The following is a 14,081-nucleotide window of genomic DNA, read 5'->3' on the forward strand; positions in this document are numbered from 1 at the left end:
AGAAATAATCCAAACAAGCTTTTCCTAAAAAGAGATTTTTAATCAAAGCCTGCAAAAATTGTTAACAGTGCATCTGCCATCTTCCTTCTAACATGCTGTAATACTTTGGAATCACAAGAACTGAGTGTCCCTTTCCACGCCTTGCTTTTCCATCCCATCCTCTTTCAATCTCTTTATAACCTTCAGGTGTTTCAGCTGGCTTGCGAGACTTAATTTGAACAAATAAACTAGCATTTGACTGAACTTAAACCACCACAAAGCTTCCAGCTGTGTTCATTTCTAAGTTTCCCCTGTTGATGCGACTAAAAACCTGGCTTTGTCACGACAAATATTAAAAGACAATTACAAAGTACGTGGCTTCGGTGCTATCTGGTCACTCTATCACTTACAAAAAAGTTATGAGCTTTTGGATTAACCAGGATTTCTGGATCAGACCACACAAAGACTGGACTCTTTAATTTAGTAATCCTGCAACAATCCATCAAACCCTTCCTGTATCTGCTTTTGAGACCACTTCAAAACCTGTTTCAGATCATCATAATTTTAGGTGGACATGCCAGAGGTTTACAGTGTAACTGTCCCTGAGACAGTTAAAATAAAGTTGGTTATTTCATGTTTCTGTGATAGATTCATGCTTAATTTAGTTCTTTTATTTACAAGATAAGATGATAAAAGTGTAACATTAATTAAAAAAACATGTCTAAAATATGTGATTACAAAATATGGGTTTGTTAAATATGTAAAGTGCTGTAAAGTTTGTATGAGGTAAAGTTTGTAATTGTCACATGACCAGAGTTTGGTTGAGAGCACAATCACGGCATTGTGGAGCTAGCATGGATACGTGGCTACAGATGCATCTACAGCCTCAGCGTTAATGTTATTCTGCATGTGGTCCAAGAGGCGCACACGGTATGGTTTCATGTATATTGTTTGTATAATGTTGCATACGTGTTCTACACTGGTAATGAGAGGACATTTTTGTGATATCCATTATTGTGCATTTTTCTGTTCTGCTTGCACAAGACTGTTTATGGACACTGATATGAGAGACTGAAAAGCTCAAAACATTTATGTTGTATACTTTGTGTTTCTTCAGTTTTCACGGTGTCTGAAGACAATAAGAGTGAGAGAGAGAGAGAGAAATAAATTTCCGAAGACATCAGTATGATGCGTGGCCATTCTTTGTTGGACCCCTGTAGTTACATACAGTTTGGGTTAAGATCAGCGTTTGGACTTTACAATCTTTTTTTTCCTCCATTTTGTGTACTCTGGATCATGGGCATTGCTGAATCACCCACCTCTCCTGAGCCATTGTCTTCTTTAAGACAGCCAAGCAGGGAAACATACTCAGCCAATGGTATTGCTGGACTGACGCAAGTGGTTGTGTAGTGGAATAAATAACTGCCCAAAATAACCTCCGGGGGGCGTTACCAAGATACAGAGTAGCAAGACTTCCTAGAAGGAGCGTGATTTTATACGTAAAGGTCAAAGGGGAACTTCATTTGACATCTTAATGTTCTGCTAAAACTATTCAGTCCATTAATCAACAACACAACATGGGAACAGAGGGGGAGATGGGACGCATTTCAACATTTGTCAGACACTGAAATGGTGACGTAAATCTTTGGTGCTCACATACTCATCTTTACTACATATATTAGGGAGTGCACTTATTCTTCAAATCATAGATCTGGTTAATACTTTACCCACACTTAGTCATCCTACCTCTTAAAATAATGAACCTATGAAAGAAATGAGGACAAAAAACAAACAGATGTCACAATAACATTTACTGGATCATCAACAAAAACAAACCTCATTCTGGTGCGTTTCCAGTTTATGCTTTAAAGCATGATTTAACCAACACAGCCCCACATGGCTTTTTAGCACAGGCAATGTGACGACATGATTGTCAGCAGCATATAGTTACATTCTTTATACATATGGTGTCCACACAAATGATAAGAGGCACTATCTCAAAAGTTGTTGTGAAATGGAACAGCTCAAGTGTGATATGAAACTCCATATTTTGGTCTCAGTTTCAGGACCATAACACTCATGATAAGTCTGGGCAGGAAAGCTTGTAAAACGCAACCTGACTGGTTGATAGAGGCATAGTTTTCGAGCACTGTGGATTCATTCTCGAGAAACTTCTTTAGAAACCTTGTAAACCACACAACCCAAAGGATCACTCGCCAACAATTCAGCGCCAGATGCCACAGGGTGCCAGCAGAGGTAGCTTGTAGCTTTGATGAACATCATACCACATTTTATTAGTAATCAATGACTTTATCTCGTAACTTTAAACTATAATCATATAGATTTGTTATTTTACAACAAGCACAGCAGGTATGAGATAAACCGACCGTCAGGTTTGGCTTCTTGGATGACATCTGTGTCAGGAATGAGCCAGCACACCGATTCAGTCTGAATTAGTTTCTTATCACTGTGATCCAATACTCTTTTCACTCCCCGAGGATACAGGATGAACAGAAGCAACAGGAGATTAGCTGCTTAGACAACATTGAGGGATGTCAGATAATGTGATTGAAAAGCCTCTGCTCAATTTGGTAGATACCATAAAGATCGATTCAAGAGTTGGTTAACTTTTGGATCATTTCTGCACAGAAACAAAAATGTGATTAAAACACATTTAAAATGTGAAGCTCCATTATGCCAAGTGGCAAAAACTGCAGTTCTCCTAGCGGCCACTTGAGGCAGAGTACTTGTTTCTTTCTATGTGAAACGACTTAGGAAACAGTTTGGTCAGAAAGTGAGGTCGATGCAAAAAGATGCTTTCCCACAGACTTCTAGAGGACTAGATGTCTTTTTGCAATCACAGTACTCGGTCTTTACACAGACTGCTGGTTTAAGGCAATTCAACATTGGCTTAATTGTTCCAATCTGGGAGCTACGCCAGTGTTTTATACAGTCTATGGTTGAAAGGCGATTTAATCTTTGCAGACTCCCATGTTAAAATGACCAACAAAAATAAACAAGTTTACAGCCTGATACAAGCAATGGCGTGTCCAGCGGGGTGGCCTGGGGGGGGCACAGGCCACCCCCCCAACCAGACTGGCCACCCCAGGTGCCACCCCAAAGGTAAAACAATAAAATTCAATCAAATATCAAATGTCCGATTATGTTTTCACGGTGAAGCTCAGATATCCGAGTGTAAGTGAATGCAGCATCGGCTTCTGCGCTATGTGCATCAGGTTAGCAAAGGTAGGAGAGCCAAGCACGGAAGACGGCACCGCAGGAAACAATTTTTCGGTGAAAGAAAATGAGGACAGAATAAATGTCCCGGTAAGTAATATTAAGTTTGTTGAGTTTAGTAAACTTCGGTGAAATTAGAATCCCAAGGAAAAAATAACACTTAAAGAATTATTGCAGCTGTGGAATATTTCAGACAGTATGCTACTGAGGGCAGCTAACATAAGAGTTATGAGTTATAAGATATAATCTAAGTCGTAACATTGCTGTATGGAGCTGCAGATTTGGTTGCAGGTTAACATAGCTGGACTGGCCATCGGGCATACCGGGCATATGCACACGGGCATGAACAATGAGAGGTGGTGGATTGGCCAGATGCAGGTCGATGTGTAAAAATAACTCAGTTGTTTGGTGGTGGCTATGGCGGAGCTTCCACAGAGGCCAGCAGGTGGATGAGGGAAGGGGAGGCAGGAGGAGAGCCCCGAGGCAGCCACCAGTCTGAGTGTCAGGTGAACTGAACTTCAGGTAAGAAGTTATGACCTGCAGTCTATCTGGGTCAGATATAAACCAAGTTTAGGTGGAGTTTATTTTCGTTGTGCTGACTTTTGTTTTTACCCTCAGTTACAATAACTCATACTGCGTTTTAGCCAGCTGGGTGGGTGCTATGATGTTACTGATAGTGAACTTTATTTTATTCATAAGGTTAGTAGAGTTGCCAATGGCTCCTTAAAAATGGAATGGTCCCTCATTCAGAGAAAATATTACACGTTTCGTATTGAGCTGAGAAGAGACGCAGTTTGTCCAGGACTTTCGCTATAATGAAAAAAAGACACAAAGCTGGAGTTATTCTGTCGTTACGCTGCACAGCTGCCTCTTCTTCTCTCATTCTCTCCCCCTGCCTCTTCTGTTGCTACTTCAATCATGAAACTGATCAATGATCAGCTGATCAGCTTTTCTCTCGTTTATTTATCGCCCACTTTGCGCCAGAAAGAGGAAACCAGCGGATGTCGCGCTAAACAACAGCAGCACGTTTAAGCTTGATCAGCTGTTGTTAGAATTTATTTAATATTAATTTCTACTATCAGCTGATGTTTGCTGGAGCCACAGCTGTAAAGCTGCTGGTCATGATGTGGGTTTGGATATGTGGTGAGAGGGAAACATGAAGATGAAACCAGGAGATGTCCTTACTGAATCATCAGAGCTGAACAGGTGATGGAGAAACAGGTTTACCTTTTAGGTGACATGAATGAGTTGAAGGGAAGTTATGAACTGTTTATGAGAGACAAATAACACCAGGATCCTTTTTTATGTAGCTGACAGCTGGTAACTGTGCAGGGGTGGATCTAGGAAAGTTTTGCCAGGGGCCAGGTAGGGCATTAACAGGGAAAGGGGGGCACAAAGAAATACTTTTCTTTCTTATTCTCATTTAAAATATCTAGCTTTTATTAAATAACTATCTGAATCTTTCAACCAAAGTTTTTATCTGACATAAAATGTATAGAAATCATACATATACCAACAAGACTGTACATCACTGTCACAACAGCGTTTGTTTTCATTCAAAGTCTTTATGGCTTTAATACCTGGTGGGTCGGCCTGTAGTGAAAATGCCCAATTTTCTGTCCCAGTCCAGCCCTGCAGGTTAATACTGGCAGTGTCACCATGCCAGCTGACTGGATTTCATCATCAGCCAGTGTTGTTCTTTATCAATATTACCAAAGTTTACCATAAGGCAGCATAGAAAGTATTTACTTGCTTTCAGGTTTTATTCAAATGTTAGTCTTTTCAGTTGTTTCCCCACTTTTTTCCTGTTTCAAAATCAAACACCAGTTTGTGAGAAGATTATCTTCTTTTTTTAATAGGCAGGTAAAGTTTTACATTGGAATTGGCTAATTTGTCAATTGTTTGTTACAAATGTTCGTATTTTAATATTCAAAAATGTTTTTGCCCAAAACATACGTATGTGCACTATATGTCAGTAAAAATACTATGCAAATATTGATGTCCTTGACTGCTGAGTAAACACTGACAAAGCACTGATTGTATCTCTTGTACTTTATCAACGCAGTATCTAAAAACTTTGCATCGTAGTGGTTAAAATCTCATTCTAATAAGAGTTAAAAGCGCATTCGGTTATTAGGTTTATAGGATTATTGAATTATGGTTAACGGTTGGTAGAAATTTTTTTTAAACATTATCTGCCAATTACATCTGCCACCCTTCTCCAAATTTGTGCCCCTACCTGGCCCCCCCAACAAAAATTTTCTAGACACGCCACTGGATACAAGAAACAGTCACAGTCTCCTCAGCTCATTTCAAGGGGTTGAAATCTTCTTTTTAAACGGTGTTTAGCGTGACGTCACACCTATTAAATAGTTCCATATATATTGGTGGAGATGTTCGTGGACAAATGTGTTATTAGGGCCTCAGATTTCAACAAATACAGTCAGATAAGTTTTTTAATTAAATTCACAGCTAGTGTTCAAAACAATAATTAATAAGTTTTTCCTCTTTTTTTTTTTTTTAATAAACTTAAAGCCTTTCCAGTTCAGTGAACATATTACAAAAGTTTATTCACCTGCAAAATGCAACACACAAATAACACCAAAGATACCAATTACCAGTATCCACTGAACACCATCACAGTAACTGTGATGATAAGCATGGCATTCGTAGCCAGCGCACCTCAATTCATCTATTCTTCAAGTAATCGGCTAATTGAGTAATTAACCACAGGGTGAATAGATTTAAATCTAATTTGAAAAGGACACAGACTTTCTTTTTGCGAGGCCGTTGCTTTATGAACTGTATCTAGGAGCAAGAAACACAATAAGAGCCAGTGAAAAACTCTTTCACAGAGATACCCAATTAGTGGAAGCTGGAGGACAGCGTTGGAGAGCAATTATCTCAGGTTACGAGCCTCGTGAGACAGCTCTGAGAATCAGCTCTGCGTGACTGTATCGTAAACCTCTACTTTACCATTTGTCTTTTATTAAACCCACACAGAGTAACTGTTTAAATCCACAGCGGGGACCAACTTAAAAGGAGCCTTGTAGTTGTAGTCCCATTTCTAAGGACGTCCTCACTCTCTCTTGCAATCAAGCTAAGTATACTTCAAAGGAGCGCTGGTCTGTTTTCAATTGTTGTAAAGTTCCTGTGAAAGTGATTTATTGAAACAAAAACACTCAAAAGGAGCTTTATTAAATATTAGTTGCACAAAACTTATTTATTGACACCAATTTTTTTAAATTGTATGTACTCAGAGAAAAATACTTCATTGCAGTCTGTTGGTGCTTTAATGCCACCAAGTTCCCACCTGATCCCAACTTTTCAGAAATTCCAAACTTTGGGATACATAAATTATATTTTGTCTATCAGATATGATAGATGATCATGATGCAGCACTTCTAATCACACCATCATCGTTAGAAAGGTTTAATTTTTTTCCTCACCAACAGAGAATGTATTGATTCATCCTGACAACGATGTATCATTGTTAAATCATTGTTAAAGGTTTATTGATTTGACTAAAATTACATTTCAAATTGTTTTCTTTGATGTTTTAAAATGCCCACATGTTGATTCCTTAGTTGTTTTCATTAGAGCTACACATATTTGTCTTATGCCCCAAAATAAGATAATTAAATGAAACTCATAATTCTCATTTCCATCGCCTCACTTTTATTCTTAGGCTCTACTAGAGTAGCTTTGCATGAACAACATTCTTGTTGGTGCAGCCCCTCAGCTCACCAAATTTCTTTTGACTGCCTTCTCAATTGTAAACAGAAGCTTTACAAACTGCAGTTGGGATATCTGATTATGGATGGTCATATCAGGCCGGCCCGCCCTGAGCCTGGTTCTGCTGGAGGTTTCTTCCTGTTAAAAGGGAGTTTTTCCTTCCCACTGTTGCCAAAGTGCTTGCTCATAGGGGGTCATATGATTGTTGGGTTTTTCTCTGTATGTGTTATTGTAGGATCGACCTTACAATAGAAAGCATCTTGAGGTGACTGTTGTTGTGATTTGACATTGTATTAAAAATTAAACTGAATATCAGGTTTGTGTATATGCAAAGCCAAGTCACAAGCATGAACTCATTATGTAAAATTGGAAAAAAAAAAAAATGACGGAAAATAAAAAATGTTGACCTTTTAAAACCTACATGACTACTGAATTCTTCGACAGTTTTATGCAGACTTAACTCTTGACTTGAAATATTCAAACTGCAGCATATGCATTAGGTGTTAATGGAATTTTTACACAACAAGAAATTAATATATTTCGAAAAAGGTCAACACAACTCTGAAATCCTAGTGATTCATAGCTTCATAGGCTGGTTATCACTATAGAAACACCCCCAAGACAGTAAATCCTCCAAACAATGGCAGTCAATATCTCTCAAGAAAATAAAAAGGCTAACCTAAGCTGCTCCTGACCTGATAGAGGACCTCTATGAGCATCACCAGAGGCAGCAATCCAATGCAGCTATTGTATAAAACCACACAGGCTGATGGCACAACATAAGTAACCATCTCATCAGTAGACTAAACGTTCTAATATTCACAATAAACTGTGCTCCTGAGAATACGATATTGCCTGAATGGATGACCACCACGAGTGTAATTACTATCAAAATTAAGCGTTCCCAGTTTTCACAGGAAAATTAATATACAATATGTTTTTAGAAGTCCATTTAGGGAGCCAGAGACAGCGATTTCACCTGAAGCTAATGGAAAACACACCGTGTGTGGGAGGACTCCAGCTGACCTTTTGGAAAGCTATCGCTTGCTGCTGAAGAAAACAGCGGGGCGATGCGGTGATGTTAAGAGTTCAATCGGTGGCCAAAAAGACCCGATGTGACGGTCACTGTGAACTGCGGCTGTCTCATGTGTGCAACCCCGGACGCCACTGGTCAGAGCAAATCAAACGGTAACACTACAGCAGCTCACTCCTCCAGCTCAGGGCTCTGCTTTATCGCAGCAAACACACAATCCACCCATCACTCTGTTCCAGTACACCTACAGACGTGCTTTGCCTCCCTCCCTCTTGTCATACAACACACAAAAAAGAGGTGAGAACCACAGCCCACATAAGAAGAGCAGGTGGGAGTACATTATCTGGAGTGAGAAACAATTCGTTCTGGCCATCTACTGCTTGTGTGCTAAAGTGATCTCCCTGAGTAGCAGCATATCAGCGGGCAGCAGTTATTGAGTGGGTGGCGGGCATTACACAACCTGGCTTCAGAACCTACACAAGCCACTCCAAAGGGCGCGCTCATTGAGCGAGTGAAATCCACTGTGATACAGACTGTGTCAGATCGTGTTTTGATTGAGATTGGATGATAACAATACCCCCGGTTTTAGCCCGCATTTATGAAAAACGCAATCTGTTCTAAACATCAATTTGAATGCAATATTGTGAAAGCTGCCATTAAAGTAAAGCAGCAAAACTAAATATTGAACATATTATATATATTTCAGTCAGATTTAGATTCATTTTGTCTGGATATAATACAAATAGTTCCCAACTATTAAAAAACATAACCCTTCACATCCATATCCATGGAGATTTGCTAATAATGGATTTTTTCTTGACAGTATTGACAAATATTATCAATGATGACCTCAGAAATCAAAGAAAGAAAAAAACCAAACCCTGAAAATGTCAATATTAATTTACTTCACATAGGGGAAAAAACAAAACACCTTTCCATGATCGGATTAGCCCCGACCAAAAGATCAGACAAAACTGTGGCTCCAAAACAGTCATCCCCACTGGATGACAGAGCAGGCTTTGGGGTGACCTTTGTAATGGTCTCACCACGATGGAAATAAATGTCCTAATCAAAACACATTCAAAAATAAATTACAGCTGACCCGTGTCAGAAGGACCCTTGTTTATACAATGTTTCTTCAAGCGGCTATCAGGATTGAGCTGAGGAGGACATCGAGGAATTCCAGCCTATGATTGAGTAGATCTTACAATGAAATGCACAGCATGGTTTCCCACACATATTCTACATGGGCAGGTGATGTATACCACTGGCTTTGTAATTTACGTCTTTAGTGGATGAATTAGTGGAGGTTCAGTCACTGCTAATTAACTAGTTCTTTTCTTTACTGCGTTTCCTACTGGCGGGCTGTTTAAGCTGCTACTGAAGCAGTCCTTAATGTCATTAAGCTGTCTCAGGTCTCCCAGGATCAGACTGATGCCAACTGCACTATCCTAAACTGGAGTCGGCCAGAGTAATCCCTGTTTTATGCCGAGATCCAAAGCTGCACAGCAAAGCAGGGACTATTGTGACCAGCTGCAGTTCAAGCATTCACTGGATGAGGAACTTCTGCTTTCCTCCTCCATTTAGAGGGTGGAATCTTACCAAAGCCCAGTATATGTATATCAGTACATATTGAAACCTCAGCCATACTTCTTTAACTCTGTCTCCAGACCACTGAACCTAAGCTGCCCCTCTGTTGCTCATTTGCAATAAACATATGAGCAGCTTCATCTCTGCTCGGCCTCCCGTCTTTTTGTCAGTGCCACAATCTCCTAACCATACATCATAGCAGGTCTCACTACCCCGACACTCATCTCCACCCGCTCCACCCCTTGTACTCTCTTCACCTCTCTCGTGCACTGTTCGTTACTTTGGATAGCTGACACATATTTAAACTCCTCCAACTTCACCTTCCCACCTGCCTTCCTGTCATTCACACACATGTATTCTCTGTCTTGCCTACACTGACTACACAAATTCTCTTTTCAATTTAAAAGCATTGGAGTGCACCCAATACCTACTACTGCCATAAATACTATGCAGCTCTCTGGGAAACACTGCACTGCATGGCTTGCAGTAAACTTGTAGGATTGCTAATCTACAAAGAAAATATCTTCTAATTGTTTTTCGTGTTTACATTGGCTGTCACATTTTACAAAATAAAGCAGGGCCCATACGTACAAATACCATACATGCTATCCACCTTGCTCTAATGTCCATACAAGTGCATTTCTCATTATAAGACTGTTGCATAAGAACCTATTGGAAATATTCAACAACCTTGTAATGCTGCACAGAGCAAACACTTCACATTATGCGCATAAAACTGCCACTCTCACCAGGGTCTAGGAGGAGGCTTTTTAAGCTCTATACAGGAAATTCCACAACCAAGGTCTTAATATTTCCTGACCAACTATGCTTTGCAGATTTCTCGAATTTATTTCTAATCTTATCAAACACGAACAGCTAAAGGAAGATGCAGGGAAACTTAGAGCATTTTATACTCAGCTATGTAGTGTTACATCAACACACAACAAAAAGAATTAAAAGATCATTTGTTCAAGGAAACCATGACAGAGCCCCTGCGCAAAGTGGAGCTCACACACTGCAAATGTGTATGAATAGTTTAAAAGCTGGCTGTTGCCTGGTGATGTGGCTGTAGGAGCTCTATTGATGGGTGACTTGTGTGAAGGCCATGAGAGCAGCTTGTACTCAGTACACTAAGCCAGCACCGTTCATCACACACACACACCCCTCCCTTTCATGAAATACCCCACCTGCCATCTGGCCCAACAAGGAAGTAACTATGAGAGAGAGAGGTAGCTGACATGTCGTGGTGCTTTGCATCCATGATAAATATTTACATACTAATTCACTGACCATGTGTCATGTGGGAATTGGGAGGCCTGCTAACGCGGAGAGAGGCAGAGAGAAACAGCTCCTGACCGTGACACAGACAGTCAAAACATGGCAGGCAGAGAGGGAATGGGAGCAAAAACAAAGAAATGCTTATAGCAAACAGGAGTGCGCACGGAGAGGGAAACACAGCAGGCGCATGAGCACGCGCAACAGAGAAATCCTTGTCCAAGCCTACTGAGTGGGAGAGGGGTTGAGGCAGAGGTGTTGAGTGGGAGGGAAAGAACCGGTTCATCGCTGCACTCGTGTACACAAGTGCACCGAACGCGCACCGCTCCTCGGGATCTGTGGCTTGCACACGGAGGAGAAGCTGTCCACTGTTTCCATGTAACACAACAAAGAGAGGAGGCTTTCCTGGCAAATCCCTTATTTGAAGTGCTGTAAAATCTGAAACCAAAACATGTTAACTTGCACCAGATTTTAAAAAGGCGACTTGACCAGGGAAGGTCACCACTGGAGCATGTTTACACACAGGAATCCACCCTGCGATCAGATTAAGCCAGAAAATCGAATAAGGTTTATCCATGCTAGTTATCCAATTTGTCCCAGCACCACATTTTGTGTTTTTTGTTTTTAAACACCTAGAGCGTCAGATTTAAAATGGGTTAGGGTTAACCCCTAACCCTCTAACCCCTATTTAGACGCCCAGAGAATGAACTTGTGTTTAATTTTCACAAACAGCTGAATATGCACTTAGTTAGTTTTAGCTCAAACTGGAGGAATCTAGCTGTGTTCAACAACACATCTGTTAACCTTACAGCTCTCAGGTGCCTGCAAACACAAAGACAGACGTGGAAAACATGCAGTCTGTTTGCATCTTTTTGTTTACCTCAACTCTCTCGAACAGCAAGGGTTATCATAACGGTCTACATCCATTAAGACAAAACAATGAACAGCTTTTAAAAAAAAAAGGGGGTATTTGCATTTATGAATTTAAGTAAGTGCCATGCCTGCTAAATATGAACACAGGCCTCTCTGGATGATATTGTGGGAATGATCTCACATTAGGAAATGTTTGGTTGCCATAGATCCTATGAGTGCGTCTCTGCCTCTGATTACGACATCAAAGAAGCCTCATCAGAAAGTCTAATGGAGGAACAGGGCACTTGACCAGGAAGAAAAGACGACAATAGACGCGCTGGATTTGTGCATATGCATCAGCGAACCTCCCGCAGCAGCGTGTGACGGGGGTGAATGAGCTAAGCTTCAGTTACTAGCAGCTTTGAATGTAAAAGCTGTTAGCTAAACCAAGCAAATGAAATGAAAATGACATTTTTTCAAAACTACAATGACTAATAAGCGATTTTAAAACAACAACGATCGATGTGTCATACTACCTCTCTCCAAAGTTAGCAGATGTTTTCAATAACGTCCCTCTGCATTGCTTTGAGACTCAGCCTAGTAACTGAATGCAACACTGCTCGTTAGCTTTGCCAAATTGGATGAACTGAAGCAGTGTTTCTTAAAAATACACTGCTCTAGTTATCGGCATGGCCCGCGTGTGGCTTGGTAAAACAGTGACTCAGTTAATTAGGAAAATTAAGTTTTATACTGCTGTAAACATTCAGCTCTCTCTTCCATTGTGTCGGTTTGATTTTAAAATCTTGTATCTGTATATTGTTTATACCTGCAAATAAATAAAACAAACAGTTATTGTAGGTTACTGTGAGCTGCCGTTTGTTTGGGAAGGTGGAATACTTGGAATACACAGTGCGAAACATGCTGGGAAGTGTCTGTAAGTGAATCATCATCTGTTGTTTGTTAAGGTAAATGATGATGAATGAGTCTGTTTCTTCTTATAGTTGTGGGCCGGTTCTAAGGTTTGCATTTTAGATATATGGAGCCTAAAAAAGACAAGAGAAAAAGTAAAAAGAAAAATGAATGTAGGTCATGATATGCAGGATTTTGTGGAATAAAGAGTATATGAGTGGTGTCCACCCAAGTGTTCCCTCTTGGAAAGGCTGTAGTTTGAGAGTCTAGACAAGCAGTTGCGTTTCGTCATTTCTGATCATCAATTAATCAATGATTCCCTTTTAAATTTCTATAAGTGCACAGTGACATCTTTGCATTAGACTATGAATATAAATCCTGAAAGTTTTGCAGACAAAAATAAATGGCTCAACAAATCTTCCATTATTGTCTAAAAATTATAACCCAAAAGACAAACTGGTGAGCCTTCTTCAGTAAATCTGCCGTTTCAAAAGATGTTGAAATGTGTTGCACACAACATAGCACACACCCATTTCAGTGCTGGCACAACCTACCTTGCCCACAGGTTAACTTTCACATGCACAATGTCGTTTTGCATTATTTACGTGACAGTCATGTCTTACTTTTCACTGTGCTTGGTTACAACTTCCTGTCACTTTTGCAGCAGTAGAGAACAAATGAGTGACATACACCCTGGTGTCCAGTTTGGTAAAGTCGTAGGGCTGCAGCACTGGCTAGTTGCGGGTGACTGCATACAATCTTAGACGCATCAGCTGACTACTGAATAATTACTCTGACTACTATTTCTGGAGTGAAACAAAATTATTCACTTTTTATTGGTCGATTACTGGTTTGCAGTAACACATGCAGTATTTGAACCCTGACCTGTCACAGGAGCCTCAATGTCCAGCAGGTTCTTCTCTGAACGCAAGATTGCGGCGCCCTCTCCTATGAGCCTGAGCGCCACCGCCTCATCCACACGGCCCTCCTTGGTTAGGTGAGCTTTCAGCACGTCCACTTTGGGCTTCCCATCGCTGTCAAACACCTCTTTAGCTGTCAGTCGGTGACTGGGGGGGAAGGGGACAGCTGCAAGGGTTTAAAAAAAAAAGTAGAAGAAGAAAATCATTAGAACTGATGTACTTTCATACCACGTTTACAGTGCTTTAATACACTTTTCATTGACAAAAGGCTTACAGCAATACACAGTTATTTCCACATCACTGAGAAAACTGCATTTAAGCTGTTTGATTAGAAGGTACTTTGTACCAGGGGATCGACTCCCTGCAGGAGAGGGAGTTTGCGCTCACTCCCATGCTTCCAGCCCACCCTCTGAGACAATTTACCTGATTGCTGCTATGATCTGTGAGTCATTCAATTTTCAATATTTATTACAGACACACACATTTTCTAGTTTACTTGGCAATATTCACGAGAAAAGAGACTGTATATTAAAAACGAGGCAGAGAACCAA

The 14,081-nt window shown here is 40.4% G+C and overlaps 1 protein-coding gene across 2 annotated transcripts in view; it reads right to left on the minus strand.

The window, feature by feature from the left end:
- The window catches only part of LOC309703268 (protein phosphatase 3 catalytic subunit alpha), a 69,450-nt gene that overhangs the window by 29,279 nt on the left and 26,090 nt on the right, over positions 1-14,081 (minus strand). For both annotated transcript variants that reach the window (XM_082528013.1, XM_082528014.1), the window contains exon 2: positions 13,496-13,696. In XM_082528013.1, coding sequence (XP_082384139.1) covers positions 13,496-13,696 — 201 coding nt within the window. The remainder of the gene's footprint in view (positions 1-13,495; positions 13,697-14,081) is intronic.

Source organism: Aulonocara stuartgranti (genome assembly GCF_965226115.1).
Source record: "Aulonocara stuartgranti genome assembly, chromosome: 3".
Classification (NCBI taxonomy): domain Eukaryota; kingdom Metazoa; phylum Chordata; class Actinopteri; order Cichliformes; family Cichlidae; genus Aulonocara; species Aulonocara stuartgranti.